The sequence below is a fragment of the Triturus cristatus genome, chromosome 6, assembly GCF_964204655.1.
Source record: "Triturus cristatus chromosome 6, aTriCri1.1, whole genome shotgun sequence".
NCBI lineage: Eukaryota > Metazoa > Chordata > Amphibia > Caudata > Salamandridae > Triturus > Triturus cristatus.
This window is the reverse complement of record NC_140589.1, coordinates 1,253,923,320-1,253,939,427: the sequence shown is the minus strand read 5'-3', so window position 1 is coordinate 1,253,939,427 and position 16,108 is coordinate 1,253,923,320. Positions and strand designations below refer to the sequence as shown.

At 50.8% G+C, this 16,108-nt stretch overlaps 1 protein-coding gene across 6 annotated transcripts in view; it reads left to right on the top strand.

Moving 5' to 3' along the window:
• The window catches only part of ZC3H6 (zinc finger CCCH-type containing 6), a 518,680-nt gene that overhangs the window by 462,436 nt on the left and 40,136 nt on the right, over nt 1–16,108 (top strand). For all 6 annotated transcript variants that reach the window (XM_085612199.1, XM_085612198.1, XM_085612196.1 and 3 more), the window contains one exon: nt 10,241–10,477. In XM_085612199.1, coding sequence (XP_085468325.1) covers nt 10,241–10,477 — 237 coding nt within the window. The remainder of the gene's footprint in view (nt 1–10,240; nt 10,478–16,108) is intronic.

The window sequence follows — 16,108 nt, the reverse complement described above, 5'->3', positions numbered from 1 at the left end:
GGTCAGGAGCCCATGCCTGGGATCCCGCCCGCAGACCGGACGGAACTCGACAAGAAGATTAAACCGGTAGACGTGAAGCAGGCAATCAAATCTTTGGCCCGCAGGAAGGCGCCGGGCTCGGACGGATTCCCGCTCGAGTACTATAGCGCGTTCGGGGCGCAACTGGCGCCACGACTGGCCGTCGTGTACGAGGAGGCGCAGGCCAACAAGATACTCCCGGTATCAATGCGCACATCTATGCTAGTGACCTTCCTGAAACCGCATAGAGACCCCGCGCTCCCGGCTTCATACCGCCCGATAACGCTCCTGAACTCGGACTGCAAGATCCTGGGGAAAATTCTAGCGGATCGTTATAGCCAAATACTCCCCACCTTGGTGCACCCCGACCAATGCGGGTTCGTTCCCCGCCGCAACACTTCACATAATTTACGTCGTTTCTTCCATATCCAGGACCAGACAAAAGAGCGTTTTCCCCGAGCGGCATGTCTAATTTTGGACCTGGAAAAGGCGTTCGACACCCTGCTGTGGCCCTATCTGTTTGAGGTCCTACAACACGTGGGCGTCGGTCCGACGCTTCTGGCCTACACCCAGCTCCTGTACAGAGATCTCACCTCTAGGATGAGACTTGGTAAACTCGTATCGGCCCCGTTCCCGGTGTCCAGGGGGACCAGACAGGGATGCCCCCTGTCCCCACTCCTTTTCGCTCTAGCGATGGAGCCTTTGGCCATGAGACTGCGTCGGGAGGGGGTGACCTGGGGGGTCCCTATTGCGGACACGACCCATTGCGTATCATTGTACACAGACGACCTCTTAATATATGTTCGAGACATCTCAGATGATCTCACACCGATATGGACCGTGCTGCGGGACTTTGGAGAGATCTCGGGGCTCAGAGTGAACTGGGAAAAATCGTCAGTCTTCCCTCTAGGTGCTAAAACGGAGCAGGTGGAGACAAAGCTGGGCCCACATAGACTATCGTGGGATGAATCGGCCCCCAAATACCTGGGAGTGCGACTATACCACTCCCCCAAGGATCTCTTTGAGGGTAACCACCGGAGGGCGCTAGCGGGCTTGCGGTCGGCGGTGGGATTCTGGAAGACGCTGCCGTTGGCACCCATCGGTCGTGTCGCCATAGCGAAAATGATAATGGTGCCGAGGATGCTCTATTGCTTCGCGAACATTCCTATAGTCCCGCCGCGCTCTTTCTTCCAGGAATTGGATGCATTATTGGCGACCCTGATCTGGGGAGGGGGCCGTCATAGAGTGGCGTTGCGCACACTATACTTACCCACGACGGGCGGGGTCCTGGGAGCTCCGTCCTTCGAGGCATACTTCCTCGCGGCGCAGCTTCAGTGGCTGTCCCACTGGACAGCGGGGAGGCAAATCGGAGAGACAATCACGGAGAGAGGCAGAATACCCCTCCCGCAAATCCGACGACTGCTCCTACCAGGTACTACGCCAGTACGCACACACCCGCTACAGGTGGCCATAGCTCGCAGATGCATGATGCGAGTCCACCGCTTGTCCAAGGGTCGACCACTCTACTCCCCCCTGCTTCCCTTGATGGGACTCCCCCGCTACGGCGGATACTACACCGCGGGAGCCCTTCGCGTGTGGACCGCCCACGACATCACAGAGATGGGGGCGTTGTTCCAGGAGGGGCAACTGAAGACGTTTGCCCAAATGATCGAATGGCACGATCTCCCTCCTGGACAATTCCTACGTCACAGACAAGTGATAGAAAGCGGTGGTCAACTCTGGAACCTACGGGAGGGTGAGCCCCCGACACATCCGGTGCTGCACACCCTGTTGCGCATGGGGTCCGGCAGTCACCTGATCACGTGGCACTACAAGGCGATACGAGAACTGACAGATGTTTCCTTGGACGGGCTCCGGGGCGCGTGGGAGGTGGATGCGGGTCGAGAGTTCCACGACTCAGAGCGGCGCAATGCGCTGGAATTTCCAAAAAAGGTGTCCAGAAACGCTCGGTTCAAAAATATACAGTTCAACATCCTACATCGCGCGTACCTGACGGCAGACAAGCTACACCGATTCTACCCCGATACGCAGTTTCGCTGCCCCCGCTGCCAATTGTTGGACGCAGACTTCAAGCACATATTTTGGGCCTGCCCATCCATACAACGATACTGGGGCACAGTGCACCACATGCTCCAAGCGACGACTGATCTCCCGGTCGCCTCCACGTGGGAGGCATGTGCTCTAGGGTTCTCCCTGTTGGAAGGCGGACCCCGAGGAGTCGGTGAGACCACCAAGGGGGGGCCCTCTCCCTGCACGAAGTAGCCGAGCGCTGCCGAGAAGTCTCCTGAGAGATCCTTCTCCTATCACGTACTAGCACAGTAACACCACCACACCGGACTCAAGGAGGTTGTCTCAAGACAAGCAATTCTTTATCAGCAATAAAAAGGTTACGAGGTCAATATTTACACGAAGGGATCGAGGGATCCACCAAAAGTCTCAGTGTCTCTTTGGAAGGGTAGGGGTAGCGGGACAGTCTTTGGCAGGAGTGCGGTACGAGGGTACCTGGGGCCCAGTTCTTATCCTCAAGCTGGAGGACCTCCGGATCTCGGATGGGTCGAGCCGCGACGGCGTCAGCAGGGCTCTGGCGTACAGTTCGTGGAGAGCCGCGATTCAATCAGCAGGGCTCTCAAGGTGGTTTCTGCTCAGCTCGAGCCGCGACGTCGTCAGCAGGGCTCCGAGGAAGGTTTCAGCGAGGTTGGGCCGCGACAGCGTCAGCAGGGCTCCGATGTTCCAGGTGGTTCAGAAAGGGTTCACAAGAAGGAGCCGCGACGCAGTCAGCAGGGCTCGTGATGGCTCCGACAAGAGTTCTTCTCCGTAGGGTCAGCCGCGATTCAATCAGCAGGGCTCTCGACTCCGGGATACAACTCCCGAGCTGTGGTGGGGTCGCCCCAGATATAGGTCTGGAGCCCTTTGATGTCCGGACCTATGCGCCCGAGGGGGCGGAGTGGCCGGGTGGAGGTGGCCAGACGCCCAGCAGGAGAGGCGCCAGGCCCATGGGAGTTGCAGGGCGATCACACCTCGAGAGGGGAGGACAGTTGGGGGTCCCATCGATACTGTCCTCCGCCGGGGGCGATGAATGGTTCCTGCGGCACCCCCTGGCTAGTTCGTGGTGCCTCGATGTCGGGGCTTCGCTGGGGTCGAGGCCGGGTTGAGCGGGGTCGCGCCGGCTGGTGCACGGTGTGACGTGGATGCCAACAAGATGGCGGAGCCACGAGGAGTATGCGACCACGTGCAGCTCTGGGTGAAGGGCCTTGGTGCAGTTCAGACGGGTGGCCCGTGACGGCCGGGGCGGGGAACGGGCACAATCCAGGGGGTTAAGGACCACGCCACGAGGCCGGGTCCAACAGGCGTCCCCCCCAGCCGAAGGCATGGAGAGTCACCCATCTCCTTGGGGATTCTCCTCGTCAAGGCGGAAGAAGCGGGACAGGCCGTCGGCGTTGGCGTGGTCATTGCCGGGCCGGTGTTCGACGTCAAAGTCCATCCCTTGTAGCGAGATGGACCAACGCAGCAGCTTGGGGTTCTCGCCCCGTATTCGCATTAACCATTGCAAGGGCCGGTGGTCGGTCTGGACCCGGAAGTGGGCGCCAAAGAGGTAGGGCCGGAGCTTCTTGAGGGCCCACACCACAGCGTAGGCCTCACGCTCAATAGTGCTCCAGCGTTGCTCTCGGGGCAGTAGTCGTCGGCTGATGAAGGCCACTGGTCGGTCGAGCCCCTTTTCGTCGGCTTGGGATAGGACGGCCCCGATCCCATACTCGGAGGCGTCCGTCTGTACCACGAACTCCTTCTGGTAGTCCGGGGCCTGCAGCACCGGAGCAGTACACATGGCTGTTTTTAGGGTGTCGAAGGCTGTTTGGCAGCGGGGTGTCCAGTGTACCTTCTTGGGCTGCTTTTTGGACGTTAACTCTGTGAGGGGGCCAACAATGCTCCCATAGTCCCGGATAAACCGCCGGTAGTATCCGGTGAGGCCCAGGAAGGCCCGGACAGCGGTCTGGGTAGTGGGGGGTTCCCAGGTCTGGATGGCATCTATCTTCGCTTGGAGGGGGGCCACCTGCCCGCTCCCCACTTGATGGCCCAGGTAGGTCACGGATCCGTGGCCGATTTGACATTTGCTGGCCTTGATTGTGAGCCCGGCCTGCTGGAGGGCGGCCAGGACGGCCTTCAGGTGAAGGAGGTGCTCGGCCCAGTGGTTGCTGTACACGGCAATGTCATCTAAGTAGGCCGCGCTGAAGGCCTCAAGCCCGGCCAAAACCTTGTTCACCAGTCTTTGGAAGGTGGCCGGGGCGTTCTTCATTCCGAAGGGCATCACCCGAAAGTGGTAATGCCCATCCGGAGTCGAAAAGGCGGATCTTTCTTGGGCGCCGGGGGTGAGCTGGATTTGCCAGTACCCGGCGGTGAGGTCCAGCGTGCTCAAGTAGCGAGCGGCCCCTAGGCGGTCGATGAGTTCGTCGGCCCGGGGTATCGGGTGTGCGTCTGTCTTGGTTACTGCATTCAGGGCTCGGTAGTCCACACAGAATCGCAACTCCGGGGGGTGACCGGGAGCTGCGGCCTTGGGCACCAGGACGACAGGGCTGGCCCACGGGCTGTCGGAAGGCTCGATGACCCCCAGGGCCAGCATCTTCGCTACTTCGGCCTGGATGCAGGCCCGCACTCGGTCAGGCACCCGGTAGGCTCTGTGTCGTATGGGGGGGCTCTCCCCGGTGTCGACGTCGTGGACGCACCAGTGAGTCACCCCCGGGGTGAGAGAGAAGAGGGCTGCGTAGTCCCGCAGTAATTGCTGGCAGTCGTTGCGCTGTTCCGGGGTCAGGGACGAGGCGAGTTGGACCCCTTCGATCGATCCATCGTGAATGTCGGATTGCAAGAGGTCGGGCAAGGGCTCGGAGTCGTCCTCGCCCCCCTCGTCGGTCGCCAGCAGCAGGCTCAGTTCGGTCCGGGCGAAGTGGGGTTTTAGCCTGTTAGCATGTAGGACCCGGAGGGGGTTCCGGGGGGACTCCAGATCGACCAGGTAGGTGACGGGACTTTTCTTCTCCACCACCTTGAAGGGCCCAGTCCACTTGTCCTGGAGGGCGCCGGGTTCGACCGGGGCCATGACCCATACTTTCTGACCTGGCTCGAATTCTACAGTAGAGGTGTTGCGATCGTACCACCGCTTCATGTCCTCCTGGCTGGCCTCGAGGTTGGCTTCGGCCATGGCTCGGAACTTGCGGGTCTGGTTTCGGAGGGTCAGGAGGTATCGGTAGACGTCAGGAGGGGCGCCTCGGGGTTTCATCTCCCAGCCCTCCTTGACCAGGCTGAGCGGTCCGCGGACCGGGTGTCCATACAATAGTTCAAACGGGCTGAACCCCAGGGACTTCTGCGGGACCTCCCGATAGGCAAACAGGAGGCAGGGCAGCAGGACATCCCATTTCCGCCTGAGGGGTTCTTCCAGGCCCTGGATCATCCCTTTTAATGTTCGGTTGAACCGCTCAACCAGTCCGTTCCCCTGAGGGTGGTAGGGGGTCGTGAACTTGTATGTGACCCCGCACTGTTGCCACAGGGACCGCATGTACCTGGAGATAAAGTTCGTGCCGCGGTCGCTCACCACTTCGCTGGGGAATCCCACTCGGGAGAAGATCCCCATCAAGGCCCGGCCTACCACAGGGGCCGTTATAGTTCTTAGCGGGACCGCCTCCGGGTACCTGGTGGCGTGGTCCACGAGGACCAGGATGAAGCGGTGGCCCAGGGCGGTTTGGGGGTCCAGGGGTCCCACAATATCTATTCCGACCCGCTCGAACGGGGTGCTGACGGCGGGAAAGGGCTTGAGGGGGGCCTTGACCCGACCCCCCGTCTTTCCGCTGGCTTGGCAGGTCTGGCAGGACCGGCAGTGGTTGTCCACATCTCTCCGCATCCGGGGCCAGTAGAAGTGGGTCCAACACTCCCCGAAAAAGAAAACCGAAAAAGTGCAATGGAAATTTGCATCTCTGGCTCTCCTCCTGGCAAAAAAGAACATAGCTATGCACTGGAGGGCCCCAGCGGGACCCTCGGAAGCGGCATGGAAGGGAGCGTTACAAAAATGGGGCGCAGCGGAGGAGGAGTCGATCAGAGAGGAAGAGGCGAGGGGCATCCGCAAGCACCCCATATCTATGGAGTGGGCCCAACTCCTCATACAGTTAAAACAACAATGCACGGAGGGAGAAGCACAGAACGCGACACAGCCTAACCCCTGCACTCCTCCCACCCCCCCTGCCATTCGAGACCCAGGGATGATGGCGGAGGTACACTAACCACGTAGAGGACTTTGAGAGCCGAGCGGAGGCCCGGCCCCCTCTCGCGTGCCCACACACCGACCCTCTTTCTTCCACACTCGCTCCCCCTAGAATGAGTCCGACGCACCTACTTTTACTCAGCGCGCAGGCCACCGCGACAGCCCGTCCCAGCCCGCCCTACCCCCTCCCACCCCCCACCTGATCCTTTCACTAGTTTCCCCTCTACCCTACCCTTATACGTTTACCTCTCCTTTTCTCACAGCCTCTTCCCCCCCCCCCCTCCCCACGGTTAACAGTTGAACCCATCGGCAGTTCAAATACCGATACCCTAGTTACTGACGCAATTTAATACACTCGTTATCAGGGAGAAGCTACACAGATAGTCGGAGGGAAAACCATATAGACGGCGGAGAATCAGGGACACGTCCACGCCCCCGGGATGACTTCAGTGACGATCTACTGGGATGAACTGATGGGAGGCGGGTGGACTTAGTACTAACAACTAGTCCCAGAGACACGACAATCAATATAACTACCCTAGGAAAACGAAGCAACGTTAAGTCATACTGATGCAAAACAAAAATGGATTCACATGTAATATGGTTGCCATGCATTGTGTTAATTTGTATGCAAAACCCTAATAAAAAAATTTAAACAAAAAAAAAATAATAATTCATGTCTCATAATTTTCCTAAGCAAATGTCCAATGCAGAATTGGCAAAAAACTTATTTTTTTAATAATATTGCTTTTAGAGTTCTTGGTGCAATACCCTTAATCCCTATGTTTTTGGCTGTTCCCAGTCACAGGCCATTGCTGCACCCACACAAGTGGGGTATCATTTTACTCGGGAGACTGAGGGGAACGCTGTGGGGTAGGACATTTGTACCGACAAGGTGATTCCACACAAAAATATGTGGAAAATGTTTTTTTCCAGCTAATTTTGAGGTTTTCAGGGGATTCTGGGTAGGAAAATGTTAAGTGACCCATGCAAGTCATACCTCGCTGGACTCCCCCGGGTTGTCGAGTTTTCAGAAATGTGTGAGTTTGGTAGTTTTCCAAGATGGCCGCCGAACCCAGGTGACCCCCCCTTGCAAAACCAGGGTGTTTTGTGATAGGTAATTTTGATGTCTCCTCAATACGTTTTGGGCCCTTGCCTGTCGCGGGTACTTGACCCACCCACGCGAGTGAGGTACCATTTTTTTTAGGGAGGCCTGGGGGAACGCTGGTTGGTAGGAAATTTGTGTCAGCCCGGTGATCCTACAACTTTTCCACACAAAAATTTGTGAAACATTTGACTTTTTTCAGCAAACTTTGAGGTTTGCAGGGGATTCTGGGTAGGGAAATGTTGGGGGATCCACACAAGCCATACCTCCCTGTACTCCCCCAGGTGTCTAGTTTTCAGACAAGCCAACCTCCAATGTAAATAGTGATGCTTATAATGTCACCAGCCTTCCTGTACACTACCTTAACCCTCACTTAATGCACAACATTTCCTTCTTTCTCCCTTTCCTCTCCTCCTCGGGGCACTGAATTTTGGTATAATTTTGATGTGAATTTATGGATTTATTACCCATATGCAATGTTCAGTGTGATTAAATAACATTGAACTTGAATACTTCTAATGTCTTTGCTTAAGTTTGTGTCTTACACTATGCTTTTCATGGTTTATGTGTGTTGAATATGTTTCTATTGGGACCATTTTTCAATGTACTAGTATATACCCAGGTCCCAGTGGCTATTTGGGTCTACCCTTATCTGTAACTCTCAAATACTGTTTAGCATTCAAATTAGTCTGCTCAACAATCTCTGCCAAAAATACATCGTCCATAAACAACTGAAAACAAATTATCGGCAAAAAGTTTTCAGTATCTACTCTACACCCTGGAACACAAGTAAAGTCTGGCAATGCCGGCTACACCATGCCTGGGGCAACCCAGAGGTCAGCACTTCCAACGGGAAGCCTTGCAGCCCAGATGCCTCTTGCTGCACTTTTGGCACATCAATTCCCTCCTCTAAAACAGGCACTTCATCTGCACTAACAGTAGCTTCATCCTCCAATGATTCCTCGTGGACAGAAAACTTACTGCCTGAATCTTCCACTCCCTCCTCTGCCTCAGATGCAAAGTCAGTCTCTGAACCATGGACAGAGGAAGACTCAAAAAATATACCAACAACCTGCTGAGCAGTAATCCTGCGGCTAGCCATAATCCTTACTAAGGACTGCACAAACAAGTCCACAAGAACCAACACTGTGCAAAATAAGTAAGTAAAAAAAATGTGTGCCTTTATCACAAAGATCTATACACTCAACAACTATATAATTCACTTGCAAGAGACAGCTACACTCACCAGCACCTACTCTGCAGAGAAACAGCAAAAACCAATGATATCCCACTAGAAAGAAAAAAACAAAACCAATTACTCCCAAGACAACAAAATACACATCAAGCAGAAATGCAAAAAGTTTTTCACACTCAATAAAACAGAAGCTAAACATTCAGCTATTATTACACCATTTATACAAAGACATTCATGCAGGGAAATGAAACTCATTTAGAGTAAATAGTACGAAAACATTTTCTTACCAAACACATGCACCTACACAAATGGCAGAACCACCAGTGACGAAATCGCACCCTGGAACATCAGTCAAAAGCCTCGAACTAGAACAAGAAGGAGAAGTAAAGCATTACAATCGTAATTCACAAGAAATAAAACAATTAACAGTATAGCATGCTACTCAAATGGCCAATCTATCCCCAAGTAGGACAGAAAAAAACAGCCAAAAGTAAATATTAACTGATGCCCCATCCCATTGGGACAACTCTTACCCAAGGGGCCACACCGCCCACCCCCCCCCAGGTCCTCCTGGTGCAAGTGGGCCTGGGGGGGGGTGGGTCGGTGTGGCAGCGGAAACTCTTCCGCTGTCATCCTCCTTTGTGGGGGCTAGATGGGCTGTCCATGGGGGGAGCACCAGCTCTTCCCACATGGGTGAGTGTCATGACGGAGTGGTTCCGTCATTATCATAGAAGGGGTTAAGGGTGTAGTGTGTAGCTGGTGGTGTATTTTGGAGCACATTGTCAAAAATCTGTTACTAAAGCATCATGTGGTAGTGCACTGTCATTTATAGAAAGCACATTTTCCATTGAAATAGCCACTAAACTTGCACAAGCATACAGTTTCACTGATGAAATGATATAGCACATACATTATAATGTGTGGGTTACAGTGAATATTTATGATTTGCGCATCATCAAGTGTCTTGATTCGATCATGTTGAAATCTGTTTCCATCACACTTCAGTATTGTAAAAATGTACCTAATGTATGCTTTCCTAAAAGCTATGTTTTGAAATATGTGTAGTTATTTACAGATATTTAAATGTGTGTTTTAAAAAGAATGACATCTTGCAGCCTTTAATTTCACACTCATTGTACCCAGCAAGTTTGTCACATAGTTCACTTAAAAAACTTCTCTTACTTTTTTCAGTCAGAGAAAGAGAAGGGAACACCAATCCCCTAGTTAAAAGAATAAGCAGCAAATTGTCAGAAGGCTTTGCCTGACACGTAACTTCTGTCTTTGAAGCACTTCAAATGTGACAAGATAAATGCAAATTGTAGAGGCATCTTTATGTATTACTCGTTCACCTTCTGAAGACCAGGACTTTTGTGTCCCACTAAAAATTGGCTCAGGACCCACTAGTGGGGTGCAACCAACAGTTTAGGAAACGCTGGGATACTGTATTCTCAACAGGTGTGGTTTATAGTGGATGTGGATCTCTGACAACCATAGCATGGTTTAAAGTACTTTCGATGTTAACTTAGAAAATATTTCCTCAAAGTATCAAATTGAATAAACAGAAAGGGGTCAAGCATCATGTTTCAGAGGGATTTATTGATGTAGAAAACATTCATTCACTTATTCCATTGTCATACAGAATTATTTTGTTTTTATTTAGATGGACCCTGGCAAGGAGACTTCATAGGTAATCCACCCCCTAATATTACTCCTGAGTTGCTTCATAGTGGAAGTGAGTCTGATTGCTCCGGTACACAAAGTCAGAAGCCTAATATTAGCATACCAGACTTCCTTCCAGCCATGCAGAAAGCTCTTTTTGCAAGAATTAGTCAAAAACAACAACTTGATGGGACTCCAGTCAAAAGTCAACCCCAGAGATCATTAAGCAAAGATGAAGGTAAATGCACCTTGTGTCATTTAATTTGTATTTTTTAATTTGTAGTATTTTGATTCAGCTTGATTTCCGTAGCGGAACTGCTTTTGGGAGAGGAACAGTCACTGCCTTAAAGCAAAAATAGAATAATATCACATGGGTGCATGGGTACGTTTTTTCATAGGAAATAAACCTGGAAATATTGGTGGAAGGTTTTCGAACAATGTAATATAGTAAAAATGCCTATGTCCACAAGTGTGTTAAGTCTGCTGCTGGGTTAGCATAAGCTTAAGTCGCAGTTTGGATGTTCTCTAGGTAGCATTTCAGTCTAGCTGTCGATTGTAAGCCCACTATGCCCTCCATTTTAGATCCTTTTTTTCTACTGGGTGTTTTAGTGGTGTTGGAGAGAGATATCAGAAATAAAAAGGAAATTGTCATATTTTTCATCATGATCAGTGAAGATGATAATTTGGCATCAAGGAAATCAGATTTTAAGACTGGGTCTTCGCTTAGGTTAGAGAGATTGTTTTTCTAGATACTTGTCTTTGGCAGTTAGTGGCATGATTAGTCTTTTCAAGGTCTGCCTGAACTGCAACCGTTACTTTGCTTCCATTGACAAACACCTGATAGCGCATGTTCTGTCTCCCTCATGACCGTACATCGAAAGACTGTTATGCCTGTTCCTTGTTCAAGCCAAAGACTTGAATTCATAGAGAATATGATTTTGGCATATTGGGCCATGAAGGAGTTGTCTGGAGAATCCATAATCTCAAGAAAAAAGAGACTTGCTCCAACCAACGAGGACGTGGGCTCAGAGGAGGATGCTATTAAGGTAGGGGAGACTCTAGGAGACCAATAATTAGTTTCTTGTTTAGGAAAAACTGGCAAGGATTTTGTGGTGGCACATGAATAGCTTCCTGAAACCATTTTACACAGAGAACTGTGCCTCAAATTAAGATGGTCTTTGGAGCAATCTAAAGGGTCATAGCCATTTGAGTACATGTCCATTGAGGAAATATTTACATATTATTAAAAAGAATTATATAATGAAAAAACATTGTTGTCAATAATACCAGTCAAATGTTAACTAGATAAATCCCACCCAACTGGGCCCAGACAAAGAGCTCCCATTAGGGAAAAGCCGAAAGGCCTCTCCTCAACTTCGTCGTTCAATCAATATCGAATGCAAGAGAGAGTTACTCAACTTCAGTGGAAAAACAGGACCTTTTCAGGGTATTGACACCAAGAATGCCTACCTCGAAAAACAGACAAAAGCACTAAAGTCTTCCTCCTCAAAAGATAAATAAGAGAACAAAAACAATCTATATCAAGAGAAAAGCAAGCAATTCAGAGGTTATTGACTCACAAGACAAGACTGAGTTAGCGAAGCAGTGTAACGAGGAAGGATGAAGATATTTCATAGTCACCGACTTCAAAGTAGAAACAGGCAATTTAATTTCGGGATTTCAAGAAATAAGGCAAAGCTCACCACACCGAAACCGTGAATTTAATGAGCAAGCATTGGCAAAACCAATAGGTTGCCCCTATGCGAGATATGATGGCTGTGTCGATGTTTTTTAGCCCCGTTCTACAGCAATCCATATGCTGTGCAGCAGGACTGGAAGATTTTTTTTTTTAAAGTGCTATGAAGCAGTCAACACTGGCCGCATCACAGTGCTCCGCACTTCCCCTTCCCAGGCCATACTGCACAGCAGCCACTCACCTGTAGGACATGGCTTAAAAACATTGAAAAGCCAACTAGTTGAGCTGTTTGGCTTTGTCAATGTATTCTTTGCCTTGTTGTACAGCTGCTAGGCTGCTGTGAAGCATGGCTGAAAGTACAAAAAAATGTTTTTTTACAAGTGCTGTAACCGAGTCATAGCACTTCACAGCAGCTACAACGCAGTACTACATGGCTAAAAAATATTGCTATGCTATTAGATCTTGCATAGACGAGACCTATTGACTTTGCCAATGGTCGTTTGTAGAATCACACATCTACCCACCCAAAACGCACTCCTGACTCCCAACATGTGGACAGAGCCAACACACTTCTCCTGATAGTTCCTGCATAATTGTCTGGTGACAGCTGCACTGTCAAGGTACACCATAAAAAAAGGCTGGACCCTTCCCACCTAACTTTTCTCATTGTAAAGCGCCGAGCAGCTCCACGGCCGAAAACGCTGCATCGAATGCAGCTGTACACTGGTATCACCAGCAGAGATGAGACTGACATGCAGAAGAGTCATGCACCATAGTGTTTATACAGGAAGTGGTGCTCAAAAACAGAGAACCAGAAATGCTGGATAAGATGCTGGGAACGGCAGTAGCTGGGGTCTACTTATTCCAGCCCTGGAGAGGAGAGACTACTAAGTTTGTTTGCTGTAGTAAAACACAAGCCAGTTAGGCAGAGGCCCTCATCCAGTGGGGGCATACATGGGCCAGCAGAATTAACCGCGCCAAGGCCTGGGAATATGGTAGTCCCGAGAGGGACAGGCAAACCAAAGGCTGCCCCTAGTTGGGCGAGGGAGGGTGGCATTGAGAAAACGGTGCCAAAACAAGGAGAGGGCGCAAATCCAACCATCCAGTGGCAGAGCCGAGCGGGATTCAAAGCTACCCTGGAGGGCAAGTTGAGCCCAGTGCCCCCGCCACTGGAGTCCCTCACTATCTATCAGTATGAGCAGCGTGGTGACTAGGCGTCCAGCTAGCCCGTTCCCCCATCAACACCAATAAGCTGATTCAACTAGCTAACCAGTAGGACAACCAGACAGGCGTGCGACTACTGTGGAAGGGATTTGAGAAAGGGTTTAAAATTCCATTCATGGGTTACATGAGGGCAGAGGGCGTGTAAAACACCCGTTTGGTACAGCAACACCCTGTGATAGTGCGGTGAAAAATTCTGGAAAAAAAGGAATTAAGTAGAGTGGATGGCCCCCTGGGCGCAAGGCACCCACCAGCCTGGAGATTTCCCCTTTGTGGGTGATACCCAGGAAGGATCTTTGTCAATACATACTGGCACACCACTTATCATTCCCTGAAGGGGAGTCAATAAACAATGGGATCAAATCAGAAGACTGTGCGGTAGGGTATGATGCAATCGTTCTAGTGTGCACAGGGTGGGGGGCAGGCGATGATGGCAAAGGCGGACATTGAATCCAGAAAGCTACCACCTACTGGGTTTCAAATTTAGAGGAGAAACATTTTGACAAGGCCCTTACTATGGGGTGCTCTATATCATGCACGTACTTCGAGCGATTCAGTACATTTCTGGAGTAGACGCTGAACAAAGAGCACCCAGAAGGTGGCAAGCTCCACTACCTGATGATTTCCTATTAGTGGGTAGACCAGGAAGGTGGGAATGCAGTAGCTTATTGAACACTTTTCAGCAACTGGCGTCCAAAATAAGTGTCCCAGTGACTACAGACAAAATGGTGGGTTCTACAAAGATCTGTTTCCTGGGCGTAGTTATACTCCATTGCTGGCTCATCCCGCATTCCAGAAAACAAAGTGCATGACATAATGAGATATTTGAAGGCACTGGTGGGCAAAGAAGGTGCCACAACAGGGGAACTGTAAGAGCTCATAGAAAAATTGAACTTAGCAGCAAGGGTAATCCCTGCGGGGAGAGTTTTTGCAAGGTGCCTCACCCAACTGACCAAAGTGCTGCAAAAGAAACACCACCATTCAAGATTGGGTTCCAATTCCAAACTACCTAAAAGCCTAGTTGACCTTCTGAGAAGATTTCAGTGGTATGCTCATATGGAGGGAAGGTTGGGTGTCAGGCAGATCGCGCTGTACATAGATGCTGCAGGCAGCCTAGAGTTTCGGGGCAATCCTAGGAGACAGCTGGTGCACGTAAAAGTGGGCGCAAGAATGTGCAAGAACTGGACTAACCAATTGCATAACATAACTAGAGCTATTCCCCATAGCAGTAATTTTGACAATATGACAAGAAAGGCTGAGGGACATGAAACTGATGCTCTGGTCCGATAACCATCCAGCTGTGTACGCTATCAACAGTGGGGCAGCTATTGTGACCCTAAACGTAAGACAAGTAGGCGGTTCTTCGTTTTGGGACTTGTTACAGCAGGGGCCGCTAATGGCGGAGTGGAAAACAGACTTGAGGGAGTGGGCTCTGGCCGAGGAGGGACATATGCGTAGTACCAGAAGAGATGACAAACTACCTGAGGTACTACTGGCGTGGGGAATGATGATCCAGGAGGTAACGGGACAGGCCCCACAATCCACACAGGTGTCAACAGAGGGGCCGGCTTCCATTGGGGGCCGGCCCCAAGCCGGGGGTGGGGGGAGACATAAGGAGACCCAAAACGAGCATTGAGATACACAGAACTCAAGTTATACGGACCCAGCAGGGGGGTGGGGAGGGGGGATATTGGGGGGGTTTGAGGGGCTGGGGGGGGGGGGGGTTGGGGGTAGGTTTAGTTACAGTTGGGATTTCATGAAACAAAAACGAAGCAAACTATGTTAGATTAGAAAACCTCCACCGATGTGAGTATAGGTCTGAATTCCTGAGTTTATTGTTGGAATGTACACTGCCTCGGCTGAGGTAGATGAGATGTATAATTGTATATGAACATGGTCAGCAGATTTGGAGAAACAAACTAATAAAGAAATTTATTTAAAAAAAAACAGTGGGGCAGCTAGGTGTCAGCTGGTGCTGAAGCTCTTAAGGCTCATGGTAAAAGTGCAGTTTACAAGCAACAGGGAATTGATGTAGAGACATGTCCAAAGGTCAATAACGTTCAACCAGATGCACTCTTGATTCTAAATGGACAAATTCAAGCAGCTGACTCCCACAGAAGAGCGAGCAATGACCCCTTTTCCGAAACGAGCTTGCTTCCTGGCAGATGTGACGTGTCCCAATGGGTGGAGCAAGTCTAGGCCTTCAAAACTGCACAGCAGTATGCAACATATGCAAAGACAGTGCAGAGGGTCACAGGACTGCAATCTTTCGAAGAAACACAAAGCACTGCAGGGGCAGCAGAGCAGTTTGTAAGATGGGCTTTGGAGAAGAATAAGAGAAAATCTTGGGTGCAGGCATACCTGGCAGCAGTGGCACCTTTTTCAATGCTTGCCACCAGGGAGGACCCCACTGGTTCACTTTAACTGAGAGCAGCTTTGAAAGGGCGATTGGGAGGTAAAAGAAAAGATAATAGGCTGCCCATTGAATCTGGCACTCTTGCACAGCTGGTAGGGTTCTGGCCGAAACTTGTGCAGACGCTTACGAAGTGACACTATTTAAAGCAGCATTTACGCTAGCATTTTTCTTGAGGCATTTAGGGAACTAATCGCATCAGATAGACCCTTCTGCCTCAAAGTTCTAAACATACAGCTGGGTATTGAACAAGAGGAGATTCTATCAAGAATGTCCAAGCTGGACCAGCAGGCCAGGGGAGATGCAGAAAAAGCTACCTTGCCAGTCCGACAAAAACATATGCCCAGTATGCTGGACGCTCGAGTACTGGGCAATGCACTGAGCAGCGGGAGGCCCCCTTTTCAGACACAGCAATGGGGAGTGCCTGAGTAAATTCCAATTCCGGGCAGTGCTGAAGAAGACACTGAGCAAGGCAGGACTGCCAGCAGCACACATCAGCATGCATTCCTTCCGCATTGTGTCGGCAACAACACCACCAA